Source organism: Jatropha curcas, unplaced genomic scaffold (genome assembly GCF_041381405.1).
Source record: "Jatropha curcas cultivar XTBG-Jc1 unplaced genomic scaffold, XTBG_Jcur_1.0 HiC_scaffold_1036_pilon, whole genome shotgun sequence".
Taxonomy (NCBI): domain Eukaryota; kingdom Viridiplantae; phylum Streptophyta; class Magnoliopsida; order Malpighiales; family Euphorbiaceae; genus Jatropha; species Jatropha curcas.
Window position 1 is genome coordinate 1 of NW_028322588.1, and position 20,224 is coordinate 20,224.

Sequence of the window (20,224 nt, forward strand, 5' to 3'; positions counted from 1 at the left end):
ATTTAAATAAATTGTCAGTAAGTTATTTAAATGACAGCATCTGTAATCTTAACATGGGGAACATTATTTTATTATGTTGTGGAATAGTAAAATAAATAAGGAGTTCAGTCATGAGTTTTTAGTGGAATAATTCATGATTAATTATAATAAGAATATGTTGGTCTACATAGGTTCTTATTATAATTAGTAGCCTGATTTATTTTATTCCTGCGGTCCCTGTAGTGCCCTAATTATTTGAAAGTTAAGGGTGTATTAAATAATAGATAAATTATTTAGTTTTAAAATAATTGATTTTATTTTAATTAAATAATTTTTTATTTAATTTATTTTATATTAAAAAATATCTTCCTATCGAAGAGAGGTTTTTTTTAATATAAGATTTGAAACCCTAAGAATATAGAGACACACGTTATTCTATTCTCTGCCACTCAGAGAGTTCCAAAAGAGAGATAGTTAGGGATTACTGCAGAAGATCGTGGGTGACCTCCCAAGATCCTCTGAAAAGAAGACCGGTGAGCGATTCTGCGCTTCAAGAGGTCAGTTTATTGATTTGTTCGATAATGGTTTTAGTTTGCCTCATATGGTTTCGATAAGGGTTGTTTCCGCTTTATACCCGCTCCCATCAGTTTCAACTCGCATATGCCATGCAATTTATTTATAATTAAAAATTTAATCGTGTGATGTACAGAAGAATAAGAATACGGAGAGAGAGAGAGGGATGACCAATCTTACCTGAGGCCACTGGTATAGTGCCATTGAGTCCACAGTTCCTTAATGATAAAGCCTTAAGAGAGGTCATTTTTGCAATTACTTGCAGGATGTCGATGCTACTAGAGGAATAATTCATGTGTAAAATTTCTAGGTTCTTGAAAATTTGGCAATCCTACAATAATAACAGTAATATGAAATTTTTAAAATTGTAAACAAGATTAAAATAAGACACTGGTAGTGCTGTGGGTAGAATTGTCATATTTGATGCTAATTATTAAGGTTTGAATTACTATTATAGTGAAATACGCTAATTCGCTTTTCAAAAATTAATTTATAGTCCTCCCATTTTAACTCTATACATGTTAAGGTCTCTATCTTCAAAAAAGATTTTAATAATCTGGGTATTTTATGAATTTCCAATTATAAATCTTTTTGATAATTTGTTAAATTTTCAATATATAGGTTGAAAAAAAAAATAAAGAAGGGGATATGAAGAATACCAACTAATTATAATTTTAAACAAAAATTACATCTGAGTTATTAGTTAATTAATCAATACAAAAGGTACACATTATAATGGAAGGACTACGAATATTGTCTGACAAATATAAAATGTAAGAAGCATTGAATTCATTTATTAAAAGAAATGACTAATGTAATATAATATAACACACCAGTAATTCACACTATTATCAAAACCTAAAGAGGTTAATCAATAATGAATTACCTTGAGCTGGTAGTGTGTTTTCCAGAAAACACAGAGATAAAAATTTAAGAGAAGGCAATGCTCCAAGACTTTGAATGGAGATTTCACGCAAAGATGAATAGTCGAGTCTCAATTCTTCCAAGCTGTTCATATTATGCGACTCTGTTTGAAAACAACAACAAATGTTTTATTTAAGACTCGGAATCAAATACAGTTACAAAATTTTAGGCAATTTACCTTGAGCAAATATTTTTCCTTTGAAATCATTTTCTTTTAAAGAGAGAATCTTAGATATGGAAATGCTCCCAATGATTGTAGCAGTGAAGAGCTTCTTCCATTTGTGGTGATGTTATCCAGAGTTAGTTTGCTTAACTTACTGTCTGCGAAATGAGAAAAGACTATATATGATCCTTGATTTGATTTAATTAATCAAGTTTAAATTTTACTTTGGTACCTTCCTTAGCTTCAAACTTGATTATTTGATTTCCGCTCAAATCTAGCTCCTCTAAGTTACTCAGACCATCCAATTCTGGACAATTCAAAACGACAACTAATTAGATCGCTGTAAAAGTTCAATCATATTGCTTATCTGAACAAAATAAATAAAAACCATAACTGACTGACCTTTCATGTGAAATATCCCTTTCAGAGAATTATAACTTAGATCCAAATGTTTCAGAGAAGGAAATCCATTGAGAGATGAGAGTGTGTTGTTAATGCGATTGTAACTCAGATCAAGATATTGCAGATTGGGTAAACCTGAATTGTTTGGATTACCAATTGAAAAGATATAGATAAATTGGGTAAGAGGTTAAAACCCATGAGATGAAATGTAAGATAGAGGAATACTTGGCTTAGGCCAACTAATGCTAAAAGGTTAGTATTAACCAATTAATAAGTTAGCTTACCAGTCTTATATGCCTTTGATCAATATGATATTTAGTCGATGTGAGATTTTTAACCGTTTGCGCATATATACAAAGTGCTCATCTACTTAAATTAAACAAAAATAATTAACTATATAAAAAATATATTAGGTAGTAATCTCCTCTCCATTTCAAATATAATTTATTAAAATTGTAGAGTTTACATATGATCTGTGCTAAACTCAATTGATTAATTAATAATCTTAAAATTTTTATATATCATTTCAAAATGAATTTTATATATCAAAATTAAAATCTAAGATTCATAATTTTTTATGTTAAGTGTTCATTTGAGTGAATTATATATATATTAGACCAATCTAAGAGATGGAAATCCCTAGATATGAGAGCAAGGTATTGTTTATGTGAGTACTACTCAATTATATATATCCAATCCTAGAAAAGTAGAAATTGCTTAATACCTGTTGTATTTCTTCAATTAATTTTAATAAAAGAAAAAAAACATAATAAAGATAAATTCATACCATGAGAGAATTCGAAACCTTCAATTTCATTTCCTGATAAATTCAACTCCTCCAAGCTTGTTAAATTACTCAATTCTGCCCCTTTGCAATGATCTTAATTAATATAGGTTTTACTTGAAAGAGATAAAAGAGAAGAGAAATTAAGGAGAAAATTGAACTCACTTTGAATATTAATTGTTCCTTTGATTCTATTGTCATTTAAATATAAATATTTTAAAGATAACAAACCACTTAAAGAAGGCAAGATGCTCTCATTGAATTTATTATCGCCTAAATCCAGAAACTCCAAATTGGAAAGGCTTAATAGTCTTTCAAAACCTGAAAAGAAAATTCTATAAATTGAAATTTATCAGATAAATTAAACTAAAACTATGCAAGAGATCTATGGTATACGAACCTTCATTTTCAACACAGCCCAAAATGTTACTTCCATACAAGTAGAGACGTTTCAATCCTTTGAAGGGAAGAAAGAAAGAGGCATTGAGATACCAATCTTCCAATTCCTCATCCCTCCAAGCATAGAGTAAGGTTACTCTGCCGGTAACGGGATCACAGCTCACATCGCTCCATTGACAAAATTGGAATTATCGTTTTGCCAAGACCCCACAGCCTTTCCGTTAGGATGATTAAAGTAAGCTTTGAGGTTTAACAAAGCAATTCTGTCATCCTCCAAGCAACCATTACACCACCACTTTCCTTCCAATAACAAAACCATCATAATTGATATCCACAACTTCTTCAAAATCATACCCATTTTTCAGTGTACAACCACTTCATCATCACTACCATTTTATAGGAAAAGAGTTGTTCAAACTACATATTTTTTATCTTTTTCCACAAGGCATGCATTATAATAGAACAATTTTAAGCTTACTGTGTCCCATTAAAAATAATCTTACTTTACTTTCTTTTTTCACTCATTCCAAATTATAATTTTGTTTCTGTTTTTTAAAAAAGGGTAATCTTTACATATTTTTTATTACACACAACAAATATACTTTTATTACTCTTAATTAAATCTTAAAATAAATAACTCTAAATTTTTTTTAAAAAAAACTTTAAAGCTATATTTAAAAAATTAAATAAAAATTATTGCATAACCATATTATAGTTTAAAGAAACACGAACCATATATTGTCCTTTTTCACAATTCCCTTTCCTTGATGAAAGAAATATATATCTTGTTCATTTTTTAGATTCTAAGAATATGGTTGCTGGTTACACATTATTTTTTTATATTCATAATTAATTATTTTCTAAATTTCCTTGCCCTGTCTGGAATCCCTTCTACCATTTCTCAAAAGTGGATATGTAAATTCTTATGATTTTAAGGTGACAATAATAAATTAGTCCTTAAATTATAATCAATTAACTACAAAGTCTCTGACTTATGATTCTATTAACACTTTGATCTATTTTGAAATTACATAACTTTAAGGAATGAATTTGGGTTTAAAATTTAATTTTTATATTTTAAAAATATAAAAAAATGGCGAAACAAATATTTAAACTCTTAAATTTGTGGAGTTTTTTATTTGTCAATATTGAGCCTATCAAACGTTGCTTTAATTAATAAACACCTAAATTGACTGAGAATAAAGGGAAACTTAATAAAATAAAAGCCTAATTTTTAGTAAAAATAAAAGATTAGAAACTTAATTTTAATTAGTAAAAATAAAATTTCAAGTGCTTAATAATTAGTATTTTTGATTAATTAAGCCATTATATCAACGCATGTTTAATATGCATAATTATCACTCTAACACTCAATCAAATAATAATTCATTTAAAAAATAAAAATTAAAGAATTGATATCGACAGATAAAAATCAAGTTCTTAACTTAAAAACATATTTTTTCGCCGAAATAATTTTGAATTTACCTCCTATATTAAGAAAAACCAGTCAAATGCTTGAACGATGCGTGAAATGTACAATTTTGTAGAGAGGTAACAATCACACGCATTGTGAGTGAGAATATATATTTAAAGTAAACAAACGAAGAATGCAATTAATTTATTATGGGTTAATAATTACTTTTTCCAAAATGCCTACCACGTACTTTCCAATATGAAGACTTGGTCATTTCAGATAAGATATTAAACAAATAGGGAAATACCTACCACATATATATTGTCCGTTTTGATTACTAAATTTTCGTTGATGAAAGAAATATTGGCGTTGTTGATTAATTGGATACGTGTTGTTTGGTTTTCCAATTCAAAATCAAAAACAGGTTAGAGAAATTTTCCAGGTCTAATAGTTTGACTGTTATACTCCCTTTGTCTCAAATATAAGTCGTTTAAAGTTTTTGCATAAAGATTAAGAAAGCAATTAACTCTTTTTTAGATTATAACAAATTCAATGGTAATTTAACCAAATTATCCTTTATCTTAAAATCAATAGTTGCTTGTAAAGTATAATTTATTTTATTTTGTGTAAACAAAAGCAACATTGTCCATTTTGATTATTACATTTTAATTGGTGAAAGAAATATTGGTGTTGTTGATTAATTTGATACGTGTTGTTTGGTTTTCCAATTCCAAAAAAGTCTTTTAAGTCTTTGTATGCTCAAAATGAAATTGAATGGACTGAAATAAGTTTCAATTTTTCATTTTTTTTTTTAAATTACAGCTACCAAAACCGATAAATTATTATTTCCATTCCATAATACTTGTTACATTTAATAAAAAATTTTATTTCAAAATACTTCTCACATCTGTGATTTCAAAGAATAATAAATCTTTTTTTCTATATTTGCCCTTTATATATGACCAATAATTATTATTTTAATTTAATGATTTTTTTAGAGAATTAATATTAAATTAATACATATTTTAAACTTTCTAAATTTATCGAATTTTGTCCATTAAACTTACGGACGTCAGTTGTGGATATCAAGTCTTATCAACTTTTATTTAGATTTACAGCAAATTTAAGTGATTAACGGCAAAAATTGAATAAAAGCTAAATTTTATAACAAAAATAAAAGTTTAAGTATTTAATAGCTAATACTTTAATTAAATCCTTCCATGAGCATGTGTTTAATATGCATAATATCACTTTAACCCTCAAATAAATATATATTTAATGTTAAAAAAAATAAAAATTGAAAGAATCAATATCCAAAAATTAATAATCTTTGAACATGACCTCCTCCGTTAAGGAGAATTCACTATCACTACCACTATAAACTACATAATAGCCTTCTACAGTGATTTTGTCTAAAATATTATATTATTTAGACAATTATACTGAAATAAGTGTAAATATTATCTCTAATAGAAGGAAGAAGTTTAAAATTAATCAGATTAAACTTATAGCTATATCATAAACTCGAATATTGGCTATAAATAGCCACCATACCAAGTGAAGTAAGCGATTATCTATGCATAAATCTTATGCTCTGTCAACTCGATCAAATTCTTTGATCAAGATTGTGATTTTTTATTCTTTGTATAAGTGGTTTATTATTAAAATTCCTATATAAAAAATGTAGAAACATATTGATTTGTATCTCATATCTGTATACAATTCCTTTTAACGAAACTTTTAGTTCGATTTCTTCTAGAAATTTTTGTTTTAAAAAAATTAATTTGATAATGTGCTAAAGACTTTTTGAAAAGAATGGCAACCAAAATAGACGCATTTTAGACAAGATAATAAAGAAATATCTGCCATTGTATTGTCCTTTTTGATCATTGATGAAAGAAATATTGGTCTTATTGACTAATTTAATACATGTTACTTGGTTTTCCGGTTCCATCCCTTTCAAAATAGAAAATGAGTTACCTACGGATTATGACTCAGTTAACAACGCAAGCTGGACATATAAAAAGAGCTTTTAGGTTCGGTCACTATTAAATGCATCTGTAAAGAGAGTCAAAAATCCTTAACTGTGATTAAAATCCAAGCTGGATTATACAGTTCCAATAATAGTCTCCGTGGTTTACAAAAAAATAAAAAATAAAAAATGAGTTAAATTTTAAAATATATACACATATATATAGGTCCCATAAAATTAATGTGATGCAAGTGAAGTTACCATTTTATTTGGTTGTTCTATTAATATTCGTTACAGTCATAATCAAAGTACGATTTTTTATACCAAGGAAGTCTTTCTAGTCTTCCTTCCACCATAATTGTGGAAAAATGTCGTCACGAGAAATTTGTTTTGAGTGTGGCTCACGATAATTAATACCACCTCCGTTCTATAATAGTTATTATATTTGAAAAAAATAGTTTGTTTTAAAATACTTATTCGAGAAGTAATAAGTTCAATTTTTTCCATATTTACCATTTTTATAGAACCAATAATTATTACTTTAATTTAATGATTTCTTAGAGAATTAGTATTAAACTAAGGGTAATGTAGTCGATTTACTCAATAATTTATTATAACTTAGACAAATTTAATGATTTTTTTAAAAAATGTAAAATTTCTAATATGACAAATATTATGGAACGAAGGCAGTATAAAATTACTGCTAGAGGAAATAATATAAATGAACTTTATGGAGTAATATTTCAATATCATAATTTGAAGATGATTGAATGTTTAATTTTTTTAGATTTTTATTTTTTAACACTCAAATTCAGATTTATATTTATTTCAAATCACTACCAATGTAATCTAAATCAAATCTCATATTCTTTTATAATTTTTTTCACTCTCTATATGAAAGTATTATAATTTATAATTTATAATATTTTATTAAAAATTAATTGTTTTCATATATATATATATATATATATATATGGTATTACCTATATAAAAAAATATGTTAGTTAGTCATCTCCAGATGTTCTCTTTATTTTAATTATAATTTTTTAAAATCGTCGAGTTTATATGATATGGGTTAAATTCAATTGATTAATAATCTTAAAAATTTCAATGCTATTTGCAAATGAATTTATTTGGCTTCTTTTGACATGAATATTTGAATACTACATTATATTAATATTTTTATAAAAATTTTCACTTGAACCATAAAATGTAACATGTGAAATAATTTTTAAATCATATAAAGTTTTCTCAACTATAATATATTATTTTTCAATTACGTTATTTTTAAATTTTCAATAATATATTATTTTTTAAAAAAAAATTAACTAAACAATTACGTGTAATCTGATTGGTCTTTCATAATTTCATAAATTTTATTCAAAAATTTCATAATTTCATAAATTTTATTCAAAAAAACAGACTAAGGAACAACTAAAGGAAAGTATAAAACTTTGACCTTGTTGGGCAACTGCTTTTGAGAATAGTGTTCAGCATTTTGATTCTAATAAGGTTAAGATTCTGTTTAACAAAAATAGTTGTTTTGATAGTTATTAGATGTTTTAGTAGCGTTTAGTTGTTAGCTGTTTTAGTAGCTTTTCATGAAATGCTAAAAACTAACCGTTACATAAGTTAACTTTTCACCAAAACGTTACCCTAATTTCAAAAAACTAGTCCAAATATTATGTTATCGAATAACTTTTTAATTAGCGTTTAGTCAAAGCTATTTAAGAAGTTGTTGCCAAATACGGCCTAAAACATTACCTTTATTAATTATATTATAATAAGGTTTAGAGATTGAGGGAGTATTTCAAGAGATGCTATTCCCCAAATATTTAGTGTTTGACAATAATTAATTGAATTTTTTTAATACTATTTACATTTAACAGCTAATCAAATAATTATTTTAACTGAATACTTATGCTTTAAACCACTATGGTCCTATTGGGTGACCGTTTTTAGTATTTCAAAACATTATCTATATTATGTATAAAGTTTGATAGCATAAAGTGTAGGTTAGTGTTTAGAGTTTGAGAGACAGATTATGAAATGTTATTCCATTTAATATTTGATGAAACGCTAGTAAAACATCTCATAACTACTAAGATGGTATTAGATATCAAAGACCGCGTTCAGAAACAGTTTCTCATGTAGTCTTTGACATTTTGGTTAAAATTAAAATACTATTTCCATTATTTATAGTATTTAGTGACATAATATTTCTATTAGTACTTAAAGTTCGAAAGAGAAAATTACAAAACAATTGAAAACTACTAGGATATATAATAGCTACCAAGATAATTGAAAAGTCCAACAACCTTAGGCAGTTCTCCGACATGGCGGTTGGCGTTATGGGTTAGGGGAAGCATTTAAACTGAATTTAGGATAATTATACTAATTTGTATTTATGCGTCCTCATTAGATCAACGCCACTAATGCAACTTCTTAGCTAAGCATGACCATAATTCTAGTACTATCGTTTCAGTTTTAAAATCTCTGATTTCAATTATAAAAAAAGTAAAATTAAAATTGACTGTTTTTAGGCGGTTTTGAAACTGCCGCTTTCGATTTTATTTCAATTTCAAATCAAAGTTAAATAATATATTTTCAAATTTTTAAAATGTTTTTTTAGATTTACAGGTTGAATAAATAATGATAATAAATATTATTATTGAAAAAAAATTAAATCAATTTAATAAAAATTCTTCAAAATTACTTTAAAAATTATAGCAAGACAAAAAAAAAAAATATATTGTGAGTTTTTTTAAGAACATATTTTTTATGATTTAAAATCGGAATATCCAATTTCAAACCAAAACGATTGATTTTGATTTAAAAAAATGAAAATTCGAAAATGAACCTTAAATGTATTATTTCAGTTATAATTTCGACCAAAACTAATGACTATAATTTAATATTAATTCTGATTTGAAATCGAACCATCCCTTTGTTAGCCACAAATTTGTTCCTCTCTCGAAGGGTGTGCTCTCCTACTTGGCCTATGGATCCCACGGCCGATGGCAACTTTGAATTGAATAATAAATATTAAAATATAGAAAATCTGGATCAGCTAACTGGAATTCAATCTTTCTAAAAAGTAAAAACCCATCAGACTGCTAAGTGGTAACAGGTCGCCATGGCAGCCGAGATTGAATCAATAATGTCAAAATCCGTCCAAGAATTGGCCATCGACGGCGAAGAATCGCTGGAAAAGTACATCCAAAAAGGAACTGACAGTGGAAAGTTGAATACTTCTGTTTCGTTGATAGAGGTTCCTATTGTTGATATTGGTCTTCTCAAATCTCCATTAACCAGAACAGAGGAGCTTCACAAACTCAGATCAGCTCTTAGCTCTTGGGGTTGCTTTCAGGTCCTTTATTATTCTTAAATATCATTTATCTTAATTTGAGTATAATCACTGCATATAGATTAAATTCTTAAGTGTAGATTGTGATTTATCAGTACATTTATATTTTTTGTTAGTAAACTATATAAGTAGAATCACTGCATATAGATTGTATTTCATAAATATAATTACCTGTATGTGTGCAGGTAATAAATCATGGAATGACAAGTTCATTCTTGGAAGAAATGCGTCAAGTTGCCAAGCAGTTTTTCTCACTACCAATGGAAGAGAAGCAGAAATACTCCCGAAAAACTGGCAGCATGGAAGGGTATGGAAATGATATGGTTCTTTTAGAACATCAAATACTTGATTGGACAGATCGTTTATATCTTACACTAAACCCAGAAGACCAGCGACAGCTCAGATTTTGGCCTGAAAATCCTCAAACTTTTAGGTAATTATCTTTTCAAACTTTTAAAGCATGTGCAGGGAAGCTTTCAAACTTTAATTAATTATTAACTCTGCAAAAATTGAGATGTGCAGGGAAATACTTGATGAATTTGCCAAGAAATCACAGCAGATAAATGAAATTCTGCTTAAAGAAATGGCAGGGTCATTAGGGTTGGATGAGAATTGCTTTTTGGATCAATACGGAGAACGACCACGCGTTACTGCAAGATTTAATTACTATCCTCCATGTCCACTGCCTGATAAAATTCTTGGGCTAAAACCACATGCTGATGGATCAGCACTCACCATTCTCTTGCAAGACAAAGAAGTGGAAGGTCTTCAGTTCTTGAAAGACAATCAATGGTTCAGAGTTCCCATCATTCCAGAAGCTCTTCTTGTTAATGTTGGCGATCAAGCTGAGGTAAATACTAAAATTTATTTGATATTTTTGTTTGACTTACTGCTGAAAAATATGCTATGAATCTATTTGATAATGTTGCTTGATTTGCCATTGACAAAAACATTCTGTTAGAAATATTAATCAGAAGTCATTAAGATTTGTTCTCGAATCGATTTTATACATATGTATGTATGTATCTTGGATTTTAGAATTTTCAATATCAAGTTAAGCAGATTTTGATTTCTTTCAAGTCTTGAATATTCGAATAATAGTAATATTGGAATATTTGTGTAGATAATGAGCAATGGAATATTCAAGAGCCCTGTACACAGGGTGGTGACCAACACAGAAAGAGAGAGGATGAGTGTAACTGTATTCTGCACCCCAGATTCAGAAAAAGAGATTAAACCAGCCGATGGGCTAATCGATGAAACAAGACCAAGATTATACAAGATAGTGAAGGATTATGTTAGTTTTTACTTTGAATACTACCAGCAAGGGAAGAGAACAATTGAAGCAGCAATAATCTAATTTTCTTTATATACGTACTTTTGGTTTCTTGTACTCTCAATTTCTTCTGGTTTCTATGAGTTAAAGACAACAGAAACTGATTTCTCTAGTATTTGTCAGAACACTAACAAGAACCGAAACAAAACAGAACATGATTACAGATCCTTGAGTAAAGAATTGTGTTAGAAATAAGAAAATGAACAAGAACCTGTACTCCAGAGAAAAATGGAGCTTCTCTCTTTAACAAAATGGAGTTCCAGAAAAGCTAATCAAATAAATGATAAATGGAGTTCAGAAAAGCTAACAAAATAAATGATATAAGGACCACCTACAAGAAGAAATATGATGACCCTCGAACAACTCTGAAAACTGAACAAGAAGAAATGATCAAAACTGGTGAGTGAAATTAACATTATGTAAATCAATGGCTACAATTGAATGTTCCTCGCTTGACCCTGAATTAGAAATAATTGCTTCAACATCCTCAAGTCTTTCAAGAGCATTAATCCAGGTCCATGTCGTTTCATCAGCAATAGGTGCCTTAAACAAGTTTGAGAATTTTTACACATGGCTACAGGCACGTGCACAATGTTTTGAGCACTGCCAATGTTTTCTTTTCTTCCCTGCTGATTCACTTTGTTTCCAAAATACGACAACAAATTCCAAGGTGTATCTTTCAGAACATCTTGTAAACCTCCAATATATCACTTCAATAATAAGTATTTGACAGCACCTATAGATAAATAATACATGAAAAAAAAGTATTGTAATTGCACTTGTAACATATTAATCTATTACAAACCACCAAACAGCCTTTACAAAATACAAATGTATCCATATGGAGGCAAGTATACGAGGAAACTGAGTATCATCTGGATGATTAATTAAAAGAGAAAGGGCTAGGAAAATGACTTGGTGGTCATTTTGTTATTTAGTTTCCTAAAACAGCAAAACAAGTTGCCACAACAAGAGAAAACCATAAAAACTGGTTCTCCTCTGTCTTATCACCCATTTGCCACTGTATAAACTTTCAGTTCAGAAAAATAGAAATGGAAAACCTGAAACAGAAATTATACCAAACAGGCCCTCTAAGATTTTGAGGTTTTTAATGTGGTAATGATGAGGAAAAGATCCAGACTAAGTTTAGAAAAAAGAGAGAGGGAGGGAAATCCTACCAAAATGAAAGATTGTGAAACCGTCCTCAGTATAATAAACAGAAAACATCAAGTAAATCTACATCAGCTGCAATTACCATAGACACTCTCTTTCACCAAAATAACTTCTTTATTGGCATATCATTGACAACTGTGAGACTGATTTTCTAGATGGTAGCAAAAGGCATAGGTGGACAATTTACCAATTCTGTGAGGCATAAATCTTAAATTATTTAAATATTAAGAATTTCCAAAGAGGATGCTGGTGCAGCATCATTTTGAGGTAATTCTGACGCCAGCGCTTCGACCATCAATACTTGAGACTTCTCCGCATTCTCAAACAGTCATGCAACCGCCCAAAGAGCTGCTTCTTCAAAGATTCAAAAGCCAAATCCAATCTCTCTAGCTGCTCCATTGCATTTGCATTACACATGAACAATCCATAGTACAATGGCAAAGAACTAGCAGCGGCAGAAATAAACCAAAAAAAGAAAAAATTGCAAAAAAGCAAAACTAGTACTGAAGAACCAGCAAGGGAAGAACGCCACAACAATCGAGGCCGCCGGAACAAGAAACGTCGACGGAGCTTGACGGAAATAGCCGCACGCGCCGGCGCGTGAAGAACGGCCAGAATCTTCTGGAGGCGCGTGTGCACACGCGCGTGATCGGACTGCGATGCGGTTTGGACGGAGGGCCGATCGACGGTCGCACTTCCTTCTGAGCCGGGCGGTGACGATCAACTCCTACTCCAGGCGGTACTGGGTGTATGTCAGTCCACTCGGAAACCGAAACTGTTGCTGAAAAAAAATTCACGACGACGGCTCTGATACCATGTTGAAAGAATATTTCGTATTTCTTTTATTGTGTGTTATATTTTCAATCTCTACACCACTATATATATACACAAGATTGTTCCAATATAGGAAGAAATCTAAATAGGAATAAACCTAAATTAGGAAAGATAATAAACCTAAACTAGGAAAGACAATATTGACTTTAATTACAAAGATTTCAACAAGATCATACGGAAGAAATGCTTGAACCGAATCACACGGACGAAGTGGAGCATGAGCCAGATCATACAGAAGAAGTGCTTGAACCGAATCATGCGGACGAAGTGGAGCATGAAGACACACCAAATCAATCGTCCTCCCAAGAGAGTCATATCAAGAAAAGAGCTACCAAATCGCAGTACCAGAGGTATTCCAAAGGCTACCTATGAACCTGAACTTTCTAATAAAGCCAAGTACCCTATGATTAATTTTACCTCTAATTTGTCTGCATCAAACATTGCATTTATGAATCAATTGTCTAGTGTATCAATTCCTAATAGTGTACAGGAGGCTCTAGCTGATCCAAGATGGAAGGAAGCAATGAATGAAGAAATGAAGTCCTTACAAAAGAATAAAACATGGGATGTGGTTGAATGTCCAGCCGGAAAGAAACCTGTAGGCTGTCGTTGGGTATATACAATAAAGTATAATGCAAATGGTTCTATTGAAAGGCTCAAGGCGAGATTAGTTGCAAAGGGATATACTCAATCATATGGCATTGATTATACGGAGACATTTGCTCCAGTTGCCAAGATGAATACTGTTCGAGTTTTGCTGTCATTAGCGGGAAATCGAGACTGGCCATTGAAACAATTTGATGTGAAGAATGCTTTCTTACACAGAGAACTATCTGAGGAAGTTTATATGGATTTGCCAGAAGGATGCTTGATTGAAAATTCGAAAGGCACAAAGGTTTGTAAATTAAAAAGGGCACTGTATGGTTTGAAGCAATCACCACGAGCCTGGTTTAGAAGATTCACACAATCGATGACAGCTTTCGGTTATCGACAGAGTAACCAAGAGCACACTTTATTCTTTAAAAGGAACAATGGGAAAATTACAGCGCTCATTATTTATGTCGATGATATGATAGTTACAGGAGATGATCCGGAAGAAAGAAGAAGGTTGCAAGAACATTTATCAAGAGATTTCGAAATGAAGGATCTTGGTTGTTTAAAATACTTCCTAGGAATTGAGGTTTCAAGATCAAGAGCAGGAATCTTCTTGAACCAACGAAAATATGCATTGGATTTGTTGAAGGAAACAGGAATGACTGGATGTAAACCAGCAAATACTCCAATAGAAGGAGGATTGAAGTTGTGTGTGGAAGAAGATCAAACTCCAACTGACAAAGGACAATTTCAGAGATTGGTAGGGAAATTGATGTATCTCTCACATACAAGGCCAGATTTGGCATATGCTTTGAGTATGATCAATCAATTTATGCATAATCTGGGTAAACAACATATGGATGCAGTAACACATATTTTGAGGTACATAAAAGCTGCACCAGGAAAGGGAATTTTGTTCCGAAAAAACTCAATTGAACAAGAAATTCAAGTTTATACGGATGCTGATTGGGCAGGTGATATTAGTAATAGAAATAGAAAATCCACATCTGGATATTTTACATTCGTAGAAGGGAATCTTGTCACATGGAGAAGTAAGAAACAGTATGTGGTAGCTAGATTGTCTGCAGAAGCTGAACTTAGAGGAGTTGTACTTGGACTTTGTGAAGGATTATGGATAAATCTTCTTCTTGGAGATTTAGGATTTGCATCTGCTTGTCCAATTAGCTTGTACTGTGATAACAAAGCAGCATGTGATATTGTCCATAATCCCATACAACATGACAAGATGAAACACGTGGAGGTTGATAGATTTTTTATCAAGGAAAAGCTTGATAATAATGCCTTGAAGGTTCATAAGATTCAGTCTGAAAACCAATTAGCAAACATTCTTACTAAAGCAGTGACAAGTCAGATTTTCTTAAAATGTCGTGACAAGTTAGGAATGTGGGATATTCATTCACCAACTTGAGGGGAAGTGTTGAGATTTTGTCTATTAAGAGATAGATTTGTTTTTTGTATTTATAGAATGTATATCTTTAGAATATCTGATATACTTGATTTGTGTAATCCTCCTTCTTTTACGTTGTTTATCTCCTATAGTTTAGGAACTGATGTATTATATATTAGAGATATCATTCCTTGTAACAGTGAAGTTGATATAGAATGAAATTGTGAAATTCAACTTCCCCTCCCCCCCCCCAACCAAAAAAACAAAAAAGAAAAAAAAAATTTTAAAAAGAATGATAACATTTTTATCCAAGGTAGTGCAACATTAAGATTAAATCTCAGCAGAATCATAGACTCAAGATGTAAATTAGTGAGGTAAAAGACACAAACAAATCTTTCCTCAACCCTTCTTTTACTAATGTCATTTTACTCCGTTATACTAGTGAGTATTTTCAGATGACATACTCGTTCCCTACCATTTCAAGCCATTTTCCCAATTCAATAATCTTGATCATCCAAGCTAAATCAAATCCTATCTTTTACATTTTTAATCAAAAACTAATTAGCTTGTGAAACAGGCAATAATAATAATTCAAACTCTCATTGTTGTTTCTTTTCTTTTACTTGAACTAGATATGGGAACTTCTCTTAAAAGATAAAATAGGAAAATAGAACTTAAACAAAGATTCAACAAATAAAAACAATAAAGTAGGTAAGATATCGCCCACATTACTCATTAAAATATCAATCAAATTGCTTTAATACTTACCTTTCAGCTTTTGCAGCAGAAGTCAATGAGTACCATTTCCACGCCCATTCACATAATTCAGTTGCACAATGTGCCCTCTCTCTCCATTCCCAAACAACTGTTTCCTAACAGCCTCATGCAACCTTTCAAAAAGCTGTTTTCTCAAAGACTCAAAAGCCAAATCCAATCTCTCCAACATCTCAAGAGCATTCTTATTATACATAAACAACCCGTAGTAAAGATCAAAACTATCCCCTGCTGTATTCTCAACCAAATCCGACAAACTCTCGTACCCTTTTGTATTGATTGGCGTAGACTCCAATTTCAACATCTTCAACACTCTCCCAACAGTATGTGTAATAAACTGTGATCCTGCTGCATACTTATCTTGGTCTTGACAACTCATTTCCAACATTTTACATCACTCTCTAGCAAAAATATCAAGAAACCTTTTACACCTATCAATTCTTGATTTCTCTTTGCCAATTCTAACATTCTCATACACAAATTGGAGACCATCCCATCCAAGATTGGCACTTTGAGGACCAAACATGGGATGAGCACAAATAATATCAAAATCACTATGTAAAACATCAAGAAATAGATTTTTAGCAAATTATTTAACCGATAAAACATCAACAAAAAATGTATTTCGTTTAAATCTATGTAGAGGTAAAGACTTGAGGACTTCTTCTGTAGAAATTATGGATGTACATAATAAGATAACATCAGGGCGTTGCTTAAAAAAGTCAAGTGGGTCAAGGAAGAATGAAATGCCAAGAGAATGAGCTTCAAGGGAGTGGTCTGTTCTTGAGTGAGCAAGGACTGTGTGTCCTTGAGAGACGAGAGTCTTGGCAAGGAATTGACCGTAGTTGCCAAATCCAATTATGGCTATTTTGAGGAGGTGGGAATTGGAGTATAGCATTTGGGTCGGGTATAATGAGTTCAGTTTGGGTGTTGCCGTAGCTGTAGCAGTGGCGGTGGGAGAGATGGATCGGATGCGGAGAGAAAGAAATGAATGGGTGGACGTGAGAAGAAGAGATTGCGCTCGTGACGGCTTGAGAGGATAGAATGCAGATAGAGAAGGGAAAGAGGATTTTGGAGGTAGACGATGGAGAAAGGAACGAGAGAGCATAATTGTCTCAAGAGAGAGAGGGAGGGACGAAATACAAAACGACAACTTTGGTCTTGAAACGACAACGAAAAGGTCAGAACTTGGGAAAAAAATCTGAAGAATTTTTCCTTGAAACTTTCTACAATGTGACGGAAGCACAGTTGCCGATCACCTGGTTGGTAACGAATGTTTAGTTTGATTATGATTAGTTGATGAGGAGTTGGACATTTAACTAGAAATTAGTGTACTGATTGCATGTGAATGAAATCAATTATGAATGCGGAAAATGGAAATGGTTTATTAATTAATCATTTTCCACATGTTGATATTTCTGGAACAGGTGTCCAGTCGCACTCTCAGCCACCCAACAGTGAGCCAGAAACGAGAAATGTTTATTCTCATATTCGCATGTTGTCCTTTACTGATCACATGTTGTACTTTCTGCTTCTTCTAATTATCAACTTCTTCAAAGCACATTGTCGTATTCTGAATGGCACACTTCTAAATTGCTAATTATCAACAGGGAGCCGAGCCTATTGATATGGCACACTCAACCCAGTTTTAGCCTTAGCCAAGTTGAAAAGAATTGTATAACAAAATTGTATAGCCTTAGGCAAGCAAAGGAACAAGTGCTGTCCCCACAGACCAAGACAATACCCCAATCTGAAGAACTTTACTGCAAAATGAAAAAATGATGATAAGAAAAAATGGGTAAGGTATCATTCATATGACTAAATCAAGAACAAAGGTAAAAAACGGGTAACATGTCTAGAAGGCTAGCTTTCATTAAACTTAAAGATAGAATTTTAGGATTTTGTCTCTCTCCTGATATCAAAATTAGATTAGTTAAATATGGTCTATTGAGTTACAATTTGTTTTAAAGGCTAACCTATTTCTTGACTTTATTTTCGAAGATAAGGCAAAATGAAACAAGGAAAAAAACTTGTGGGTCAATCACAGGTTCTACTTGATGATACCCGTTGGAGAAAATGCATTCGCAGAGCGAAACTGAAAGCTAAAATTATAGTTGATAGATAGCTTCATGCAAAGTGTTGCTTCTTATTTTTTGAACTGCATCCTGCTTTGTTTATTCTTTCAGTTAGTGGCCCACACTATACAAGTGTTAAGGCATATTGCATTGAGAAAAATATTACTAATCAATGTAGCTCAGATACAGTAGAAGAGCCCTCGTGCAGCTAGAAAGATATATGGACAGCACAAATAGAAAGAATCGAGTTTCCAGGGAATTGAGCATCTGGCACATATACGAGCTGTGCATAAATGAATATCCAATCATCGTGTAACAGCATCTTTTCTTTTGGGGGAGAAGATATAATCTTACAAATAAATGTTGCCAATAAATTTCTGTAATAAATTTTAATACGTAAAAAGTGAAACACTGTACAAATATTAAAAGTCATCGTATACTAACCTGCCACCAAATATCTTAGATAGCCAACCACTTGGTAATTGACTCAGCGCGTACCCCTAAAAGAAGGATGACTGCACTAGCCCAGCGACTGATGCATTCCACCCAAACTTATGAGACATAGGAATAATTGCAATACTCAAGTTTACCTGCCCAATTTAGTAAATGAATTAAAAATGTATAATTTAGTCCCAAAAATTAAAGAACCGATTCGCTACCTAATGAACACTACTTCACTTCTTAACTCTTTGTCCAGATACACAAACGTAATTGATAAGCTTTTCCCTTTCAACTTGACTTGAATAACCATTGAAGGCAGTCAGAAGTTGCCCAGATCATATTAAGGCCACACCCACCACTCCTTAACATAAACATAAATGGACGTTTCTTTAAATTGTCTAACAGAAGATAACAAAGAATTACCTTATCCATATTACAAAAATATCAAATAAATTTTAGTATTTACCTCAGCTTGATCGCCAACGTTGACAAGAAGAGCTTCTGGAATGATGGGAACTCTGAACCATTGATTGTCTTTCAAGAACTGAAGACCTTCCACTTCTTTGTCTTGCAAGAGAATGGTGAGTGCTGATCCATCAGCATGTGGTTTTACCCCAAGAATTTTATCAGGCATTGGACATGGAGGATAGTAATTAAATCTTGCAGTAACGAGTGGTCGTTCTCCGTATTGATCCAAAAAGCAATTCTCATCCAACCCTAATGACCCTGCCATTTCTTTAAGCAGAATTTCATTTATCTGCTGTGATTTCTTGGCAAATTCATCAAGCATTTCCCTGCACATCTCAATTTTTGCAGAGTTAATAATTAATTCAAGTTTGAAAGCTTCCCTGCACATGCTCTAAAAGTTTGAAAAGATAATTACCTAAAAGTTTGAGGATTTTCAGGCCAAAATCTGAGCTGTCGCTGGTCTTCTGGGTTTAGTGTAAGATATAAACGATCTGCCCAATCAAGTATTTTGATAGAACCATATCATTTCCATACCCTTCAATGCTGCCAGTTTTTCTAGAGTATTTCTGCTTCTCTTCCATTGGTAGTGAGAAAAACTGCTTGGCAACTTGACGCATTTCTTCCAAGAATGAACTTGTCATTCCGTGGTTTATTACCTGCAAACATACAGGTAATTATATTTTATGAAATACAATCTATATGCAGTGATTCTACTTATAAAATTAACTAACAAAAAATATAAATCTACTGATAAAATCACAATGTACACTTACGAATTTAATCTATATGCAGTGATTATACTTAAATTAAGATAAATGATATTTAAGAATAATAAAGGACCTGAAAGCAACCCCAAGAGCTAAGAGCTGATCTGAGTTTGTGAAGCTCCTCTGTTCTGGTTAATGGAGATTTCAGAAGACCAATATCAACAATGGGAACCTCTATCAACGAAACAGAAGTATTCAACTTTCCACTGTCATTTCCTTTTTGGATGTACTTTTCCAGCGATTCTTTGCCGTCGATGACCAATTCTTGGACGGATTTTGACATTGATTCAATCTCGGCTGCCATGGCGACCTGTTACCACTCAGCAGTCTGATGGGGTTTTTACTTTTTAGAAAGATTGAATTCCAGTTAGCTGATC

The 20,224-nt window shown here is 31.6% G+C and overlaps 2 protein-coding genes and 2 pseudogenes across 3 annotated transcripts; 1 reads left to right on the forward strand and 3 right to left on the reverse strand.

Annotated features, from left to right (window-relative positions):
- Positions 1-1,690: 1,690 nt before the first annotated feature.
- Positions 1,691-3,582, reverse strand: LOC149491625 (cuscuta receptor 1-like). Its single transcript, XM_089717168.1, has 7 exons — positions 3,479-3,582; positions 3,226-3,392; positions 2,991-3,146; positions 2,829-2,909; positions 2,042-2,176; positions 1,872-1,946; positions 1,691-1,797 (listed from the first exon to the last, which is right to left on the reverse strand). Exons 1-7 carry the CDS (start codon positions 3,580-3,582, stop codon positions 1,691-1,693), a joined length of 825 nt encoding a protein of 274 aa, XP_089573294.1.
- Positions 3,583-9,554: 5,972 nt separating this feature from the next.
- On the forward strand, positions 9,555-11,428 carry LOC149491626 (protein LATERAL BRANCHING OXIDOREDUCTASE 1-like). Its single transcript, XM_089717169.1, has 4 exons — positions 9,555-9,980; positions 10,163-10,410; positions 10,500-10,827; positions 11,101-11,428. Exons 1-4 carry the CDS (start codon positions 9,747-9,749, stop codon positions 11,335-11,337), a joined length of 1,047 nt encoding a protein of 348 aa, XP_089573295.1. The 5' UTR covers positions 9,555-9,746; the 3' UTR covers positions 11,338-11,428.
- A 142-nt stretch (positions 11,429-11,570) lies between these two features.
- On the reverse strand, positions 11,571-17,857 carry LOC149491627 (arogenate dehydrogenase 2, chloroplastic pseudogene; annotated as a pseudogene).
- Positions 17,858-18,437: 580 nt separating this feature from the next.
- Positions 18,438-20,218, reverse strand: LOC149491628 (protein LATERAL BRANCHING OXIDOREDUCTASE 1-like; annotated as a pseudogene). The gene is made up of 4 exons (XR_016319350.1): positions 19,921-20,218; positions 19,496-19,736; positions 19,079-19,406; positions 18,438-18,761 (listed from the first exon to the last, which is right to left on the reverse strand). The product of XR_016319350.1 is annotated as a protein LATERAL BRANCHING OXIDOREDUCTASE 1-like (transcript).
- Between the last annotated feature and the right edge of the window lie 6 nt (positions 20,219-20,224).

Coding starts and splice junctions, on each gene's coding strand:
- LOC149491625 (XM_089717168.1), bottom strand. CDS start 3,582: ATGGGTATGATTTTGAAGAAGTTGTGGATATCAATTATGATGGTTTTG. Junction 2,910..2,990: donor AGGAACAATTAATATTCAAA/GTGAGTTCAATT, acceptor ATCATTGCAAAG/GGGCAGAATTGAGTAATTTA. Junction 1,798..1,871: donor CAAGTTTGAAGCTAAGGAAG/GTACCAAAGTAA, acceptor CTCATTTCGCAG/ACAGTAAGTTAAGCAAACTA.
- LOC149491626 (XM_089717169.1), top strand. CDS start 9,747: ATGGCAGCCGAGATTGAATCAATAATGTCAAAATCCGTCCAAGAATTG. Junction 10,411..10,499: donor GAAAATCCTCAAACTTTTAG/GTAATTATCTTT, acceptor TGAGATGTGCAG/GGAAATACTTGATGAATTTG. Junction 10,828..11,100: donor ATGTTGGCGATCAAGCTGAG/GTAAATACTAAA, acceptor ATATTTGTGTAG/ATAATGAGCAATGGAATATT.